This window comes from Myotis nattereri (genome assembly GCF_964212035.1).
Source record: "Myotis nattereri genome assembly, chromosome: 3".
NCBI classification, from domain to species: Eukaryota; Metazoa; Chordata; class Mammalia; order Chiroptera; family Vespertilionidae; genus Myotis; species Myotis nattereri.
The window spans coordinates 55856776-55873799 of NC_138077.1; the positions used below are offsets into that span (position 1 = coordinate 55856776).

Consider the following 17024-nt stretch of genomic DNA (forward strand, 5'->3'; position numbering starts at 1 on the left):
GCGAGAGGGAGAGGGGGGAAAAACGAACAAAAATTATAAACAAAATGGAAAGGAGAACCACCGCCACTACCATCCATCCACAAAAACCAAAGATTCGGGACAATCCAGCCTGGACGCCGGGCTGCGGTGGCTCTTGAGCCCTCAAGCATCACTTCCGTTGGTGGCGCTGTCGCGAGTAAGCAGCAGTAATTCCCTACTGTGTGTTTGCATTTTTGTGTTCTTGGTTTGTTTTGGAATTTTTTACATCCACATACTCCTCTCCCGGGGAAGCCACCGAGGCACTTACTTGATGCTCCCGTCACTATTTTCTGCCGCCGCCATGGCTTTGGTGAGGGGCGCCAGGATGCTGCCCGGGACCCAGCCCTCGGCTGCGGGCGAGTGGTCGCTGGCAGGCTGGTACACCAGGCACATGTTCTGCTGGTTGACGGCGAGGACCTGGACCACCTCACCTTGGCTCACACAGATTTCATTCTCCTTCAGTGCATAGTAATCTTTGATCACGGCCATGGACGAGGTCCCATTGCAGCCTCCCAGGTCGCCCTGCTGGGAGACAGGGCGAGAGGGACCCAGATACAAGAAGGCTGGGGCACATGGCCTGCTCTGCATCCCGTGTGGGTAAAAGCCCACCCTCCCACTAGCAGGGGAAGATGATCTTGAGTAATGACATTATATTCATAAACATACTCTTGTTTCATACAACATATAGGGTGTCCCCCCAAAAAAATGTATACACACACTTTGAATAATGATAAAGGCAGTGCTTATTAAAATACATTTCATTTTCAAAGTTGAGCAATCAGATGTTAAAGTGTGTATGTATTTTTGGGCGGACACCTTGTATAATCAAGGGTGAACAGGTAGAGATACTGCTGACCTAGGTAAAGATGTAAACACACCTTCCACCTGCAAGCCCCTCCCTAGCATGCAACCTTCCTGACTATGTCCTCTGATTAATGGAAGGAAAAGCATGGTACTGGCACAGGGGTCCATGAGCACCTGGGCAAAGTGAGGTCAGGGCAAAGGTCAAGCTAGAGGTCATAACCCCAAGTGGAAAGAACACAGACCCTTTGATACACTTTTTTCTTCCTTTTGAAAAAACATTGGTCTTACTCTGTTCCTACATTCTGACCCTCCTGAGACAGCAGTAACAATGAGCCATTTGCCCAATTCAAAGGCAAGGTCATGACCTATCCTGCTCTAACTCCTGTGGGGACAGAACTCCTCCAGTTTCCCCTATTCTCATTTATGCAGTGGCCCTGCCTCTGTGGCCTTTTCACATGGCTCTCCACCAGGGAAGCTGCTTCTAGAGAGACCTGTATGTCCCAGGGAGGCCTGGCTGCCTCACAGAGCATGGTGAGAGCCAGAAATTCTTCAAAAAGCTTGACAAAATGCCAATGTGACTTTAACTTATGCACAAGAGCAGGGGGTTTTAAGATGGAACATCATTTCTAGGTGATGTGATAAAATAGATCGGTACAGTTACTTTAATACAGAACTGAAGTCAGACACTGTTAATTAAAAAAAAAAAAATCAGTGTCATCTAACTAGAGGCCCAGTGCACGTAATTTGTGCACTGGGGGGGGGGGAGCTGTCCCTTAGCCCAGCCTGCACTCTCTCCAATCTGGGACATCCCTCTCATAATCTGGGACTGTTGGTTCCCAACCACTCGCCTTCCCACCTGATTGCCCCTAACCGCTTCTGCCTGCCAGCCTGATCACCCCCTAACCACTCCCCTGCCAGCCTGATCGACACCTAACTGATCTCCTGCTGGCCCGATCACCCCCAACTGCCCTCCCCTGCCAGCCCGGTTGCCCCCAACTGCCCCCACTGCCGGCCTGGTCACCCCCAACTGCCCTTCCCTGCCAGCCATCTTGTGCAAGGGTGTGACAGTCAATTTGCATATCACCTCTTTATTATATAGGATAATTGAGGTAAAAAGAACAAAATCAGAACATGAACACCAAAATGTTCCTATTCACCGACCCACTGAGTTTTAGAGGAAACTGAGGCCTAATCTGATTCACTAACTTGCTGAGGTTCTAGAGCAGCCGTGGGCAAACTACGGCCTGCGGGCCGGATCCGGCCCGTTCGGCTGTTCTATCCGGCCCGCGGAGCCGAAAGAGCAGAGGGTTCTCTTGCTCTCCCCTCCGCTCCTTCACCAGCAGCAGTGTTAACATGTATTAGTTCACACAAACACTCCATCCATGCTTTTGTTCCGGCCCTCCGGTCCAGTTTAAGAACCCATTGTGGCCCTCGAGTCAAAAAGTTTGCCCACCCCTGTTCTAGAGCAAGTGAGTTGCAGAATTGGAATGGAAACCAGATTCCCTAATTCCTCATCTTTCCTATTTGTTCTCTTGCTCCTACTACCTGGTGGGATGAAAGCAACTGTGTAGACTGAGTCTACACTTATGTCTGTGGCTGTCCTCATGGTGATGTCTGCATGATGGATTATCAATGATAAGTGTTTAATCCAAGACTGGCTTCCCCATTCACACACACGAGTGACTTCTTGCCACATTAACCAGTGGGTGGTGAAGAACTGTGAGTCACTTCGGCAGCTCATCATTAGAAAAGGCAATGTCTTTAAAATGTCAAACACCAGAGTGGTGCCTTTTAGATGACCTACACCACAACTCTCTATTTGGTGTAAATCACCTGTTTTCATAATTGTGACTATGGTAACACCTTACACTTTTATGGAGTTTCTGCTGATGACTACTGCTCTTGAACACAGTTTCTGAGCCAGAGGGAACTGATCTAACACACTCAACTTGCAGAGAAGAAAGAGGAATAATTGAGACTAGTTCGTATCTAGTGGGCTGTTCCTGCTCAAATGATCAGCACAAAAAGATGCCACTTCCTATAGTGAGCCCTGAGGCCATGCCCTCAGGTTGGCAAGAATGGGACCCATGGGCTGTCACTTACCTTGCTGGCCTCAAACTTGTCTCCAGGCTGGTGGTAGTCAAACCCTGGACTGCCATTGGAGGTAGATATCTTCAGGGGTGGCAGAGGCGGGTTATAGCTGGAGCCCTTTGGGGGCTTCTCAGAGCCCACAGGGATGGAGGAGTAGGGCCGTGGGCTGGCCTGGGGAGTCCTGGCAGGCGGGGCCCTCATCACGGCTGAGCTCCTCTCCTTCCGCTGGTACTCAATGGGCGACTGCAGTGCTGCAGAGAAGAGTGACGGTTACTCTGAGCTCTGGGGATCCCGCAGGGTTTGGGAGCTTCTTAGGTACGGGCTCCATGCCAGGCACAATGGGGATACAGGAGGAAGACACTGCCGGGAGCTGGTCCATCCTTGCTATTTCAAGGGACCTGGCATATATGGCATACTGTTCTTAATATGTTTGCTCACCTTCTTGGCACTATGTGTTTTAACCAAGGTCACCTCTCTGAGAAAGGTTGTTTCCCCAGGTAGGGATTTCCCCCTGAAGTTAGGGAGGGCATAAAACCCCTTACCTAAGTGCCAGGCGGGTAATTAATCACTTTAACTATGAACAATCACACTTAAGCTACATAATCTTTACTCCCTGGAATGGAGATAAGAAACGCCCTAACCTTTGGAATAGAGATTGATAGGATTGGAATCAACTGGCATAAATACAGATGTAACAAGACAACAGGACACAGAACCTAGACCCAGAACCTAGAGACAGAACCTAGAGAGAGAACATGGCAAAAGATCCTGGACAGAACCTGGCTACAGAACCTGGCTGGAGGTCCTAGACAGAACTTGGCTGGAGAACTGGCTACAGAACCTGGCTATGATGATCACCTGAACGCTGCCTCTGTGTCATTCCTTCTTCACCGACTCCGTCCACACCTTTGGGGACCCCTGGACCTGCTGGGGTTGGACCCCAGCAAGACACTGCCCTTGTTGTTAAGGAACCTATCTACTGTGAGAACTAAGAAACCTACCTGAATAATGAAAATACAAAGCCCAAGTAGTTGCCATAGGTGAGGTGCAAAGTGTTGTGCGAAAGGAGGGAGTGTGTGGTGTGGGTGCCTGTGTACAGGTGGTGGCGATAAAGAACTTCAGAGGAGGTCCGGCTGTCAGGCTGTGCCGTGCAGGCTCTGCAGGAAGGAAGCAAGTGTGGCGTGTGCCTGGGGAACAGGATGGAACCATTACGTGGAGCACCGGGCCATGGGTCTCCATGGAAGAGGAGGTGAAGCAGGTGGGGGAGGCAGAGGTGCCATGTGCGAACGACCTAGAAAGCCAAGGCTCACGAGTCTGGATTTGATTCTGAAGATCATGAAAAGTGACTGGATTCATGAATGTGAACGTTTTAAATTCAGACTCTCTCACCACAGCCAGGCTTGGAGGACATTAACCTTGAAGCAGTTGGGAGGACACATTGGAGAGGCTGAGACAGAAACAAGCAAGAGGCCCAACTCAAGCAGCAGCAGTGGGCATGTGGAAGGGATTCGTGTGGTAAGTGTTCTGGAGGCAGACTAGACTCCGAACCCGCCTAGGGGGTAAAGAAGGCAAGAATCGAGGGTCACACTAGTTTGGAGACTGGGAGGAGGGTTGTCAAGGAGACAGAGGAAAAGCTGATTTGAAAGAAATGACATGGGCTTTGTTTCACTGAGTTTAAGATAACAAAGTTCCAAGGTCTGAGTCCTAAAGAGGTACAGCCAGTCAAAGGCCACTGAGGTCAAACTCTGTAATGACGACATCAAGGACTGGCCCGATAATGCTGGTTTTATCAGTCTTCACTGTAACAAATACTTCCATGGGTTACCAGCTGGGGCCCAGAGAACTTCCCATTATTAGAGTATTTCTATAGTGATCGGTATGAACTTCAACAGGACCCAACATTGGCCACATTGCCTTCCGATTTGCGGTCTCTGGAGGGAAAGACGGGCTCTGAGATGCCCGCACAGGACTCTGTAAGAAGGCCTGGCCCTTGGCCATCGTCACATCCTTGTCTCCCGAGTGTGTCCAAGTACAGAGCAGGCTCTGCCAGAGCCCGGCCTTTCTCCCTGGAGAGAGCTCTGTGGGCTTAGATATTAGGTGTCTATAATCTGGCCCAGCAATAGTTCCATAATTCACTAACATTAGGAGACAAGTCTCTTGGAACCAGGGCAAAGTTTGAATCACTGACTGCTCAAAGGAATGCAGCTCTATGCTTTACGTAGAGAGACTTAAGACAAGTTGTGAAGCAGGCCCTGTCAGACTGCCCTCCCAAAGCAATACCTGCTACATGGAGTTGGGGTGCTCAAATGTTTGAATTGAGTCTATATCTACACTAATAAAAGAGAAACATGCAAATTGGTGTCACTCTGCTACACCCACCAGCCAATCAGGATGAGTATGCAAATTAATCTAACAAAGATGGCAGTTAATTTGCTTATGCAGGTGCGGAGCGAAGACTGAAGACGACTGAAGACTGAAGACTGAAGACGACTGAAGACTGAAAAGGCTTGGCTTCTCCACTGCAGCTGGAGCGGAGAAGCCAAGCCTCGCTGCTGCAGCCCGAGTGGAGAAGCCAAGCCTCGCTGCTGCAGCTGGACCAAAGGCCTGGGTCCCGGGTGCTGGAGGAAAACCGTTGCCAGCAGCCAGGGGAAGGAAGGCCTATTGCGCGAATCTTCGTGCAACGGGCCTCTAGTTCTTAAGTAAGCCACCTCCAGAGCCTGTGTTCTGCCACCAGCCTCAATGTGCATAACTTAGGCCTTTGGATGGGGAAAGCTGTGCATCTACGGACAGGGTTTGTTTCTGGCTGGTGGATACAGTGCTTATACCTGATCCTGTTTCTTTCTTTGCTTTGTTGGTGAGGGAGCTCACATATAAATGTGTGTTCTACACTAGCAACTCTACTGCAGTTTTGTGGTTAAGAACCTAATTTTAGGTTATACAGTGCTGGGTTCAAGTCCCTGTCTTTGTGACTTTGGACAAGTTTCTTAACTTCTCTGAGCCTCTTTTCCTCACCTTAAAAATATATGATGACAGTACTTACCTTCCCATGTTGATGTGAGGATTAAATGTGATAATACATGTGAAATGCTTAGCATAGTGCCTGGCACAGAGAAAGGATGGCAGCCCCTATTTCAATTATTTCCGGTTTCAATTTTATTCTCCTCCCTTATTTTTCTTTTGTCCTGAATTAATGAATGTAAAAACCTCATTCCAGCTTAGAGTCTATCAGAAATTCCTGATAGAGTGAAATTTAATAAATGTATTTTATATATGCACATTTTTTTTGTATAAAGTTATTTTATCAGCATAAGTGTTAATTCACAGTTGTATATTCAGACACTGTAAATTATATACAACTTTCATTACTATTCCTCAGGGCTAGGCTGTGTTTAATTTTAGACTTTTTAGAATGAAAATAAACCTAGAGATCACTTAATTTTTTCCCCCAAGGTATTCTATAGTTGGGGGACATGACCCAGAAAGACTTTCTGTAAGTGTGAAACTGCTTCTAAGTCCCATGCTCTATCTCAAGAAGTCACGGCATCCTTTGATATAATTTTTTTATTTGTTTTAAAATAAACACAATGTGTTAAACCTCTTATCGTGGAGTAAAACTGATACTGCAGGGAGGTGTGCCATGTTTTCCTATTTCCAGGGTGGCTGGCACGCCACGGCACATGCCAGTGTGGACGAAGCACACTGTTTCTCCTTTTCACAAAATGAGCTGAGGTCCAAGGAAAGGTCCTCAACTAGTGTGTCACCTTTAACCTTTCCCCACAGCACTCAGGCCCATGCTAGACATCGACAAATGCTCCATTTGCATCATTTGACAGGTTCCGGATTGTGGTGCTGGCAAGGAGGTGACACAGTGGAGGGAGGGGTGTGTGTGTGTGTGTGTATGCGTAAGCACATACAGCCCTATGTGCTTGCTGAGTCTCCAGACTTGCTTTGTTACTGGTTATATTTTGTCTTCATCTTCAAGCTCCATTTCTGCTCAGAGAGACATCTAAGCTCGTAACTGCACAGATTACCACTAGTTTAACCCTGTACACTTCCTTTCCCACACCAAGCTCAACGTGAATAAGATCCCCGCAGGGAAAACAAATAAAACAATGTAAATAAGATAGCGGCTCCACTTCATTCCAGACCACACAGCCCATTAGGGGCACTCCTGCAAGGTCCACAGAGAGCTACATTCTCTGCATCATCAATCTGTTCTAGGAGGTTCAAGGTATTACTGAAATTTTGAGGGTGACCACCTCTTATTGGAAGAGAGGACTTGTCCAAGCTCTCACACTGTTGGGAGCAGAAGGGGCATTTGAACTGATCTGCCAAATTCCTAGTCTCTCGATAACACTGGAGAACCTGTGAGCGTACCAGCCATCGGCCACCAAAGGGGAAGACACATGTCACTGATGTCGGCCCCTCAGGGAAAGGGTGGTGCCTGCCTCTGACTTTTGCCCCAATTATGACCAGCTGGTAATGGTGGTCACGAGGCACATGCCCTATGTATTGGCTATAAGGGAGTGTTCCTGCCCTTGTAGAGATGGGGCTTCTTTATAATGCTCCATCTGTTTCCCTTGTGCATTCAGGTTCTGATGCTAATTAGAAAAATTCTAAACAAAGTGTTTCTGAAAACTAAGTTGACCTCCATATAAAATGTGACCTGGGCTCAGAACTCACCATAAGCCCAGACCCAAGGAGGCTCAGGGGTGTGGGGTGCCATGAAATTGCCCCGCTAGAAGCCAGGCCCAGGACCCACCATTTAAGAAGTCTCGCTGTGTTTCTAAGACTTGGCTGATGTCCTGCACCCAGGCCTGCTGGATGTCAGCGTTGGCGGCTTGCAGAATGACCCTCTCTGAAGTCTCCCTGTTCATGAGCGCAAACTTGCAGGGGTCATGGTCCACGTCCTCCTCCAGGACCAAGTGATTCATCTGGAAGACACCAAGGTGATCTGTTCATATGTAAGCGGTTTAATAAAAATCAACAACGTCTCACAGTTCCGCGTAGTTTCTATTTCAGGAGGTGTTTCCAAAATTTGGCCCTGGATCCAACAGCTAAGTACTTTGGTCTCTGTCTTGGAGACCTGCAGGATCCTGCTGCAGATGGGCACTCCCCTGTCACTTTTTCCCACAGATGCTCAACCTTCATGCCGGAGAGGCCAGGAGGCTGAAAGATCTTCAATGTTCAGGATCCTGACTCATTCTATGCCTTTGTCTTAGGGAAGCAGCTCCCCCAAATTTGGCTCTTCTTCGTCCCTTCTCACCCCCACGGGATCCTCACCTTGATGCTCCTTTTGAACATGTAGCCCGGGGTGACAGAGCCCTTCCTGAGCAGTTCGCTGAAGATGACAATTTGCTCAAAGAGGAACACACGCCTCTCCTTGGTCCGGGACTGCATGCCCGCATCCAGCTCAATCACGTAGAACGTGTCCTGCTGCAGCAGCTTCCCCTGAGCGGTCAGTGTGCCCTGATGGAGAGAAGGGCTGGGGTGAAGCAAATGAAAAACGGGGAGACCACCACAGCCCTCTGGGTCCAGATTCTCCCCTCTATGGACATGGACAGCAGATGTGATACCCAAACCCTCTGGGCTTAATAAGAGACTGAATTAGGACTGGCCCATTCATCTGGGGCAGCCACAAGGGCTGTGAAGAGAAACAGAAAGGGAAAGGAGGCTACAGAACTACTAAGAAGCAGCCTAAGGGTAATGCCAGAAGGAAGGTAAGATTATTAACTAAAGAGATGTTCAGAAATGACACTGGCCCTTCTTATGTTTTATTAGAAGGAAAACAGAAAGGAAGTGACACTTGGAGCTCAAAGCGACCTTTCTGTGCCTGAAGCTCTGAGAAGTGTGACTGCCTGGCTTCCTTGCAGCATGGGCCAAGGACCTGGAGTCCTCTAGTGGCCAGGAGTCTAGAGCCAACCATGGCCAGGAGAAGTGATGTAGGCACAACCACACCTAATCTGATGCATTGGGCCCCTCTTTTCTTCTATTATTTCAAAATGGAGGAAATTCTCAAGTCTTAGGCTCCTACAGGCTGACAGGTAAAGTTTGAGTCCCCTAGATTTATGCCCAAATTTTATAAGCTGGTAGGTATTTTTTTGGATCCATAATCCTTTTTTTAAAATTGATTTTGAGAGAGAGGAAGGGAGAGGGAGAGAGAGAAACATCATTGTGAGAGCAAGATATCGATTGGCTGCCTCCTGCATGCTCCCCACTGGGGATTGAACCTGCAACCTGTATATGTGCCCCTGACTGGGAATTGAACTGTCAACCTTTCAGTGCACAAGACAATGTCCAACCAACTGAACCACACAGGCCAGGGCCTGTGATCCTTCTTTTTTTGTTGTTAATCCTTACCTGAGGATATTTTTTCCATTAATTTCTTGAGATAGTGGAAGGAGGAAGGAAGAGAGAAAGGGAGAGAGGGAAATAGAGAGTAAGAGAAACATCAATTTGTTGTTCCATTTGTTGGCCTCTGAAGAGATCATTGACAAGAGGATCAGCATCTGATTCGCTGCCTGATTCACGTCAGACTTCACAGGAATTGTGCCTAGAGCCAACCAACATTAATTGATTGATTCTTGTATGTACCCTGATTGGGATTGAACCTGCAACCTTGGTGTATCAGGACGATGCTCTACTCAACTGAGCTACATGGCCAGGGCTTTCATCTTCCTTTCATATTCCTGAGAAACACCTTCCCTCTGCTTGGATCATGGCTCCTCATTGTCAAGGTCATCAGCCAAACAGGCTTATCTCTACCCTGGCCCAAAGTTAATATTAAGCTGGTGACTAGCAAGCCAGGAAACCTCTAAAAGCTCTATTAATACTACATAAAAGCCTGACCCATAAGTTATAGCCCTGCTGATGCTCAAGGGAAAGCTAGAGGATTTAAAAGGGAGGGAATCTAAGTGAAGGGGCTACCTCCTCCCTGGCCCAAAGCCATGGACTTCAGAAGGAATGGAAATATGTTCATGATCCTTTCCAATTAGCTGAAGGAATGCAAAGCAGATTCTCTGGGGCTTGAGGAAAAATGCAGATAGTGGTACTTGATTTAAAAGAGAGAATAATTGCCTTGGCCAGTGTGGCTCAGTTGGTTGAGCATCGACCTATGCACCAAAAGGTGGCCGGTTCAATTCCCGGTCAGAGCACAGTTCCTGTGAAGTCTGATGTGAATCAGGCAGCGAATCAGATGCTGATCCTCTTGTCAGTGGTCTCTTCAGAGACCAAGAGAAAGTCAAGCCAGACTCTTGCTCAGAAAACATGGGCCATCAAGGTTTAAGAGCAAAAGGAGTTATTTGCCTTGTTCAGAATAGTCTCAGCCCTGGCATAACTCCAAGGGAAAAGGTATAAACTTCACCTAGGATGACTAAAGAAGCACTGTGTAAGAAGTCAGATATGCTGCTGCTGTGTATTCTCTTACGTTCCTCCTAGGTCTACTGGGGACAACTGGGAACCTATCAAAAAGAACAGCAAAGAAGACCCTCCACATACTTCCTGGACACAACAAAGCAATGGAGATCAGACAGGGACACCAGGATGGGCTGGAAGGGCAAGGAGGACACAAGAATTTGTCTCAAGAACACCATGGATCCAACTCAAGAACCCAAAGCTGAATATAGCATCTCTGAAATTTACTTATGGGCCAGTCCGCCTTATATCTAGTCTAGTCTACCTCTTTTAATTTAGCCAGAAGGAAAAAGGCTATTACTTTATTAATTATGTCAACTTTCAGAAATCTTCCCTTTTCTCCAAAAAAAGAATAATGAAATCTTAGATGACAGGATTACCGGGAAACAGGACCGGAAGATTCACCTCTCTCTCTACAGCGTTCAACAACTACGTACCAGTCAATAACTGTGTCCGTTCCAATGTTACCATATTGATACTCAACAGATTATGTTTCATTAATATATAATGTTTGGGTATAAGCTAACAACAGCCACTTATTAAGTTAAATTAGAAAAATCAATTTGCTCTTTAAAGGTTCACTGTTATGGTTGAATTGTATCCCCCACAAGTCACATGTTGAAGCCATAACCCCCAGGCTTCAGAATGGGACCCTATTGGGAGGTAGGGTCCTTAAAAAGTTAATGTGTGGCCATTACGGTGATTCCTATTCGAGGATGACGGGAGTCTTTATAAAAAGAGGAAATTAGGACACAGAGGGCAGACGATGTGAAGATACAGGGAGAATGCCATGTGCACATGAAGGCGGCCATCTACCAGCCAAGGAGCGAGGCCTGGACAGACCCCTTCCTCACAGTCCTAGAAGGAACCACCTTCCTTGACCTTGAGTTTGGGCTTCTAGCTTCTAGAAATGAGTTAATAGAAATGAGTTGAACAGGATTCTCGAGTTCTAGAAAAACACTCATGTGTTAATTAATACTCGCCTCTCCTCATCCTGCTCAACGGCTGTTTGCAAGGATAGTCTGTTGTTGAAGCCACCACTCTGTGGTACTTTGTCATGGCAGTCCGATTAGGCTAGTCCACTGTCTGTAACCAAAATCCTAGCTGTCTGTCCTAAAATTTGATTCTCCTCTTTAAAGAACAGAAGCATGCACTCTGATGTCTTAGGGCTTTGAGTGTTTGTTTAACCAAGCCACTAGGTAGGCCTGTCAATTAGAGCCACCCTCTCAAAAAAAGTGCTCCACTTTCCCCTGGTTGTATTCCCGTCACAGAGGCTGCTCCCCTCACACAGCTCAAAAGCCTCAAGCAGGAGAAGAGGGAAGAGGCCAGTTCCAGGTCCACAGTGATAAACAATGTGGGGTCTTTCCAACCCTCCTGCAATTCTGACTCCAGCTCGGGTGACTGCTCTGTGACTTTCTATGACTGAGCTGTCACTGGGAATCCTACACAGATGAGGCATCGAGGCCTGTGCACCAGAGAGGCCAGGCGGGCATAGAGGAGTAGATGGGGCAAAGGAGGCAGAGGAGGCGGGCACAGGACTTCAAAGAAAGCCGCCTCCCCCGGGGCTCCTGAGGCCCAGTGACAGAGCTTAGGCGCATTCTTGGGGGCTCACCTCAAAGCCCTGCAGGCGTCCCAGATTCATCATGTCATTGCAGCGTTTTGGAACAAGGCACATTAACTCCACTGCTTTCTGTCGGAAAGAAAAACAGCAGCTCAGGAGGGGGAACGGGAAGCTCAGGGCAATTTCATGCTGGAAGGCAGGGACCTCCTGGTAGTTCCTTGATTCTAGGAAACGACACTGGTCCCGGAGGACTGCGAGATTGTCTGTTCTTGGGGGTGAGGGGTGGGAGGGGGAAGCTGCTGGTCACCAGTGCAGGGGCAACACGTGAATCAGTGACCACGTGTGGGGAGAATGCTGCCCAGCCCACCCTTTTCCTACCTTCCCACTTTTGGTTATCAATTCCCTCTCCTCCTTATATGTTCTTTCTTCTCTCTGTTGTTTTCTAGCTGCCCAAGCAATAGCTTAGCCTGGCTTGTGAAACACTGGAGGTTTTAACCTAAAATAACCTTCCAGAATGGTCTGCCTTAAAACAATCCCCATGGTGACACCGTCTCAAAGGACTTCGCTTAAGGAGTAATCTTTGGGGGCGGGAAGGGAGTGAAAACAAAATACTTTGTACGTTAGACTCAAATAGTGCCCGGGTTCATGGACAAAGCTGCACATGAAACAGCCAGTCTCTGAAGGATGTCAGAGGCCTCACATACCATCCCTTCCACCACGTGTCCCTGGGGGCCGCAGCAGAACACCAGTGGGGCTGAGCTCTGACCTGGCCCAGGACAGGATTAACTCCATGTGTTAATTAATACTCGCTGTTCCGCATCCTGCTCAGCAGCTGTTTGCCAGGGGCTCTTACTGTCTTAGAGGAGCCAGCCTGGACCCTCGGTCTCCAGAGCCAATCTTTCCCCTTTAGAGACAGACACCCAACAGTCGTCCCTACAACAGTCAGCATCACAAGCAGGAAACTCACCTCGATCTCTGAACACTCCAAACCCGCCTTCTCGCTGTATCTCAGGAAGTCCTAGTAGGTCAGGGAGGCGGGAAAGGGTATGGGAGGGTGAAATCAGTTAGGAAAATAGAGCTATAAAAACCCAGCATCACAGACATGGTGGCAACACCTAGAGACATTCCTTCCCCATAGAGATGGCGATGCTGTGTAGTAGCTGGGATATGAGGCTATGAGTCATATTGTACATGTATCACAGAGAAGCCCCAGGATACGCAAAAATTCAACACTCTGAGAAAAGGGAGGGAGGAAGGAAGTCAAGTCTCTACCGTGTACCTCCTTCTCTGTAAGATAAATTAAACCATTACAAAAAGTAAAACATGATCAAATTTTAGGTATCACTCATCTAAGGTTTCTAGGGCCTTTCCTTTCACCTATATTCCACTCTGATTTTATGCTCTTGTTATTTTTTAATTTCTTAAAGGTACCGAGTCAGTGATGGTGACAAAGTAAGACATTGAAAAAAAAAAGAAAATGAATTAACCAACCTTAAAGGCAGGAACAACAGGCATACAATCTACTTGGGAGCAAAGCAGACACAAGTAACCGCCAGCCAAGATAGAAGCCCACATGTGCCCCCACGAGTCCACGGAATAGTGTGGTGGAGACAGAACCACAGCTAACCTGTTTGCTAGCTCAGAGCCATGAAGACCCTTCCCTGGACCTGACCCAGGCACCCAGCCCTCTTACCTTGAGAAGCAGCTGATATTTTGTTATTCTCTGAATGGGCTTGATAAGGAAGTCGCTAAGCGTCAGCCTTTGATTTATCTCCTGTTTCAACTCCTGGAACACAAGGGAAGTGGTATTAGAAAAAAAAGGAACCACAGACTTGGGGTATTCTAGGTCAGGGTTCAAGGCCAGGAAGACAGGCCGTCATGCTTGCCAGTAAAGTTTCAGAATCTTGAAACCACGCAAGAAGCAGAACTGCCTACACTACTGCTAATTTGTTATTAATAACAGAACACACACCATTACCCTCTGCCTGTCTATCCCTGTCATAGCCTGTGTCCTGGCTCAGGTCCGGGGGACGAGCAGGAATGGGTATTCTGTTCTCCCTCCTGCTCCAGGGCCCAGGGGAATGAAGGGCTTCTCCTAGGACACAAGCCTGGGGCCCTCAACTCAGATCTGCAAACGCTCTTCCCAAGTGATGGCTGCCTCTCCTCCAGGCTGGGGCAGAGCAAACATTTTCGGGTGCTTGACAGAACCTCTGGGGACGGAAGCTGAGACTACAAGGTGCCTGCGAGCACCTCAGCAAGGTGGGGGCCCTCAGCAGGCAGTCTCCAGGGCTGGTGCAGAGCAGTGTGGGCACAGTCTGCCCTGGGACCCGGGGAGGAGGCCTGAGCTTTGGCTTTGGAAGCAGCCTCTGCACCACAATCACTCTGAGCACGGAGGCCTCTGAAAGCAGTCCGCAGGCTCGGGCCCCCAGCTCCTCCCAAGCAAGGGGGCTCCCGGGAATCGAGCTAAGAAGCTCACGGCTGTGTCGAGGCAGCGGTCCCTGTCTTGGATGATGGCTGCTGTTTCTGAATGCAGCTGTCTCGGCCTGAATCTCTTCCCCCCACCCCTCCCACCAGCAAAGCCGGCGCAGCTTACTTCGAAGTAGGCGTCGTACTCGGCCACGATGTACTCAGAGCGCGGCTTGTTCTGGCAGTACCACACGTAGATGTGCAGCTTCCGCTCCTGCAAGGGCAGAGGCAGGTGCTCAGACACCTCCCGCCTCACGCGGAACCTGAGTCTAAGAGCGCTGTGCCGGGCTACACGCCGGGGGACAAACACATGGTCCACACTCTGGGGATGCACCAGGGCAATGACATATCAAGGGCAGAGGAGGGAATGGAGTGGCAAGAGCCTATCTCCAAACTGCCGAGACAGTGAAACAACTCAGAGAAAGGTGAAGAGGAATAGCCGCAGAGAGAGGGATTTAAGAATGCATGGAAGTTGCCTGGCCTGTGTGGCTCAGTGGCTGAGCATCGACCCATGAACCAGGAGGTCATTGTTTGATTTCCAGTCGGGGCACATGCCCGGGTTGCGGGCTTGATCCCCAGTGGGGTTATTCAGGAGGCAGCTAATCAATGGTTCTCTTTTATCATTGATGTTTCTATATCTCTCTCCCTCTCCTTTCCTCTCTGAAATCAATAAAAACATATTTAAAAAATTAAAAAAATAAAAATGCATAAAAGTGAGGCTGGTGTAAGGGGAGGGGAAGAAGGCGCAGGAAACACTCACGTGTTTAATGAAGAGCTGGGCCAATCTGTCTTGCTCCTGGATACATTTTTCCAGTTCGGCCAGGAAAAAACTAAAAGGAGGGAGGGGATAAAAGAAGGAAGCCAGAAATATAAAGAACATTATAAACTGTTGAACAAAAATAGATACAGAGGCAAAGAAGCATCGAACAGACTGTGAAACTACAGCGGGAAGGCAGGGGAGGGTGGAGGGCTAAGAGAGCAACCGAAGGACTTGTATGCACGCATATAAGCACAACCAATGGATGCAAGACACTGGGGTTGGGGGTGTGAGGGCAAGTGCCGGGGGGTAGGGGAGGCCAGGGGGAGGCCAATGGGGAAAAAGAAAAAAGGAGACATATGTACTACTATTTGTAATACCTTAAACAATAAAATAAATTTTAAAAAAAGGAAGCCACATTCTTCAGCACTGTGTAACTTCTCAAGGCTGAGGTAAATGACGGAAATCTCTCCCCAAACCCTGGCCCTAAGGTCAGATGTGGGGTGAGGGCGGGAGAGACCTGGATTCTAGGATGCCCGGATCCCCAGGATGATGTAGTACTTACTCCTTATGCCAATCATAAATCTGGTGAATGTTTCCAAACACGATTTTGTCCTTCCCTCGCATGTCCTCAGGGACACCCTTTTCTTCTATCCTCTTCATGAAGCCCTGTGGACAGAGGCAATGAGGAGCTGAGCAGTTTTTACGAGAAAGCTTTCTGGGTGAGCACCACACTGCAGGCCTTTCTGCAGGAGTTTGAGGGCAAGTGCCCCTGTGGTTTCTCACTGTTCAACCAGGACTTCACCCTTGTGCAGAGTGAGACACAAAACTTCTATGAATTTCTAAGAAAGCAGAATAAAGAAGAAGTCGCCTGCCCCTCTTTCTTCTCCCAATCTGAGGTCTATGTCTTTAAAGGCTCAGAACTAGACACATCTGGCCTAGAAATAAGTCTCACTGTGTTAATACTTAAGAGTCTATAAAAGGCTATCTATACTAATAAAGAGTAATATTCTAATTAGACTGGGTCAACCGGACATCTTCCAGATGTCTGACTTCCTTTAGGACAGTTAGGGGGTGACCAGGCTGGCAGGAGGGTAGTTAGGGGGGACCAGGCCAGCAGGGGGGTAGTTGGGGGGGGACCAGGCTGGCAAGGGGGCAGTTAGGGGGCGTCCAGGCTGGCAGGGGGATAGTTGGGGGGGGCAGGCCAGCAGGGGAGCAGTTAAGGGGTGACAAGGCCAGCAGGGGGGTAGTTAGGGGGTGACCAGGCCAGCAGGGGGGCAGTTAGGGAATGACCTGGCAGGCAGGGGGGCAGTTAGGGGATGACCAGGCCAGCAGGGGACCAGTTAGGGGGTGGTCAGGCTGGCAGAGGAGCAGTTAGAGGGCGGCCAGGCTGGCAGGGGGGCAGTTAGAGGATGACCAGGTAGGCAAGCAGAGACAGTTAAGGACAATCAGGCAGGCAGGCAGGCAGACAAGTGGTTAGGAGCCAGTGGTCCTAGATTGCGAGAGGAATGTCCAACTGCTGGTTTACCAAATTTCGTGCACTGGGCCTCTAGTCATATATAATCTCACTTTAGCATTTAAGTCAGGTTTTGAGGTTGCATAGGCAGCATGTACCCCGTCTGACAGATGAGAAGCTGAGACGCTGGGGAGTCAGTGCTCTGTCTGACAGTTCCACCACCGACATCTGACTGCCCTGCAGCTCAGCCTCCAGATTCCCGAGCCCCTCACTCCTGGGCTGACTGCAGGTTCTGGCTGCTGCCCCTCTGCCTGCCCCATCCTTCCTTGGAGAAGAGAGTAACTTCCCAGAAGTCAGATTTCAGGTCCTTTGCACACCAGGCTAGTTTGTTTATCCAAGGTTCAGGATAAGCAAATACAAACCCTAAGTCAGCAGATCTCACAGGATGGGGACTTACA

The 17024-nt window shown here is 48.7% G+C and overlaps 1 protein-coding gene across 10 annotated transcripts in view; it reads right to left on the minus strand.

Annotated features, from left to right (window-relative positions):
• The window catches only part of KALRN (kalirin RhoGEF kinase), a 573479-nt gene that overhangs the window by 45500 nt on the left and 510955 nt on the right, over positions 1–17024 (minus strand). For 4 of the 10 annotated variants that reach the window (XM_081085419.1, XM_081085418.1, XM_081085412.1 and 1 more), the window contains 10 exons: positions 15676–15779; positions 15114–15183; positions 14481–14567; positions 13581–13673; positions 12855–12905; positions 11939–12016; positions 8197–8382; positions 7676–7847; positions 2926–3164; positions 287–543 (listed from right to left, as the gene is read on the minus strand). In XM_081085419.1, the coding sequence (XP_080941545.1) occupies positions 287–543; positions 2926–3164; positions 7676–7847; positions 8197–8382; positions 11939–12016; positions 12855–12905; positions 13581–13673; positions 14481–14567; positions 15114–15183; positions 15676–15779 (1337 nt within the window). Of the gene's footprint in view, positions 1–143; positions 544–2925; positions 3165–7675; positions 7848–8196; positions 8383–11938; positions 12017–12854; positions 12906–13580; positions 13674–14480; positions 14568–15113; positions 15184–15675; positions 15780–17024 lie in introns of those variants that run through there. The other 6 variants (XM_081085417.1, XM_081085413.1, XM_081085416.1 and 3 more) reach the window with 3 other exon arrangements.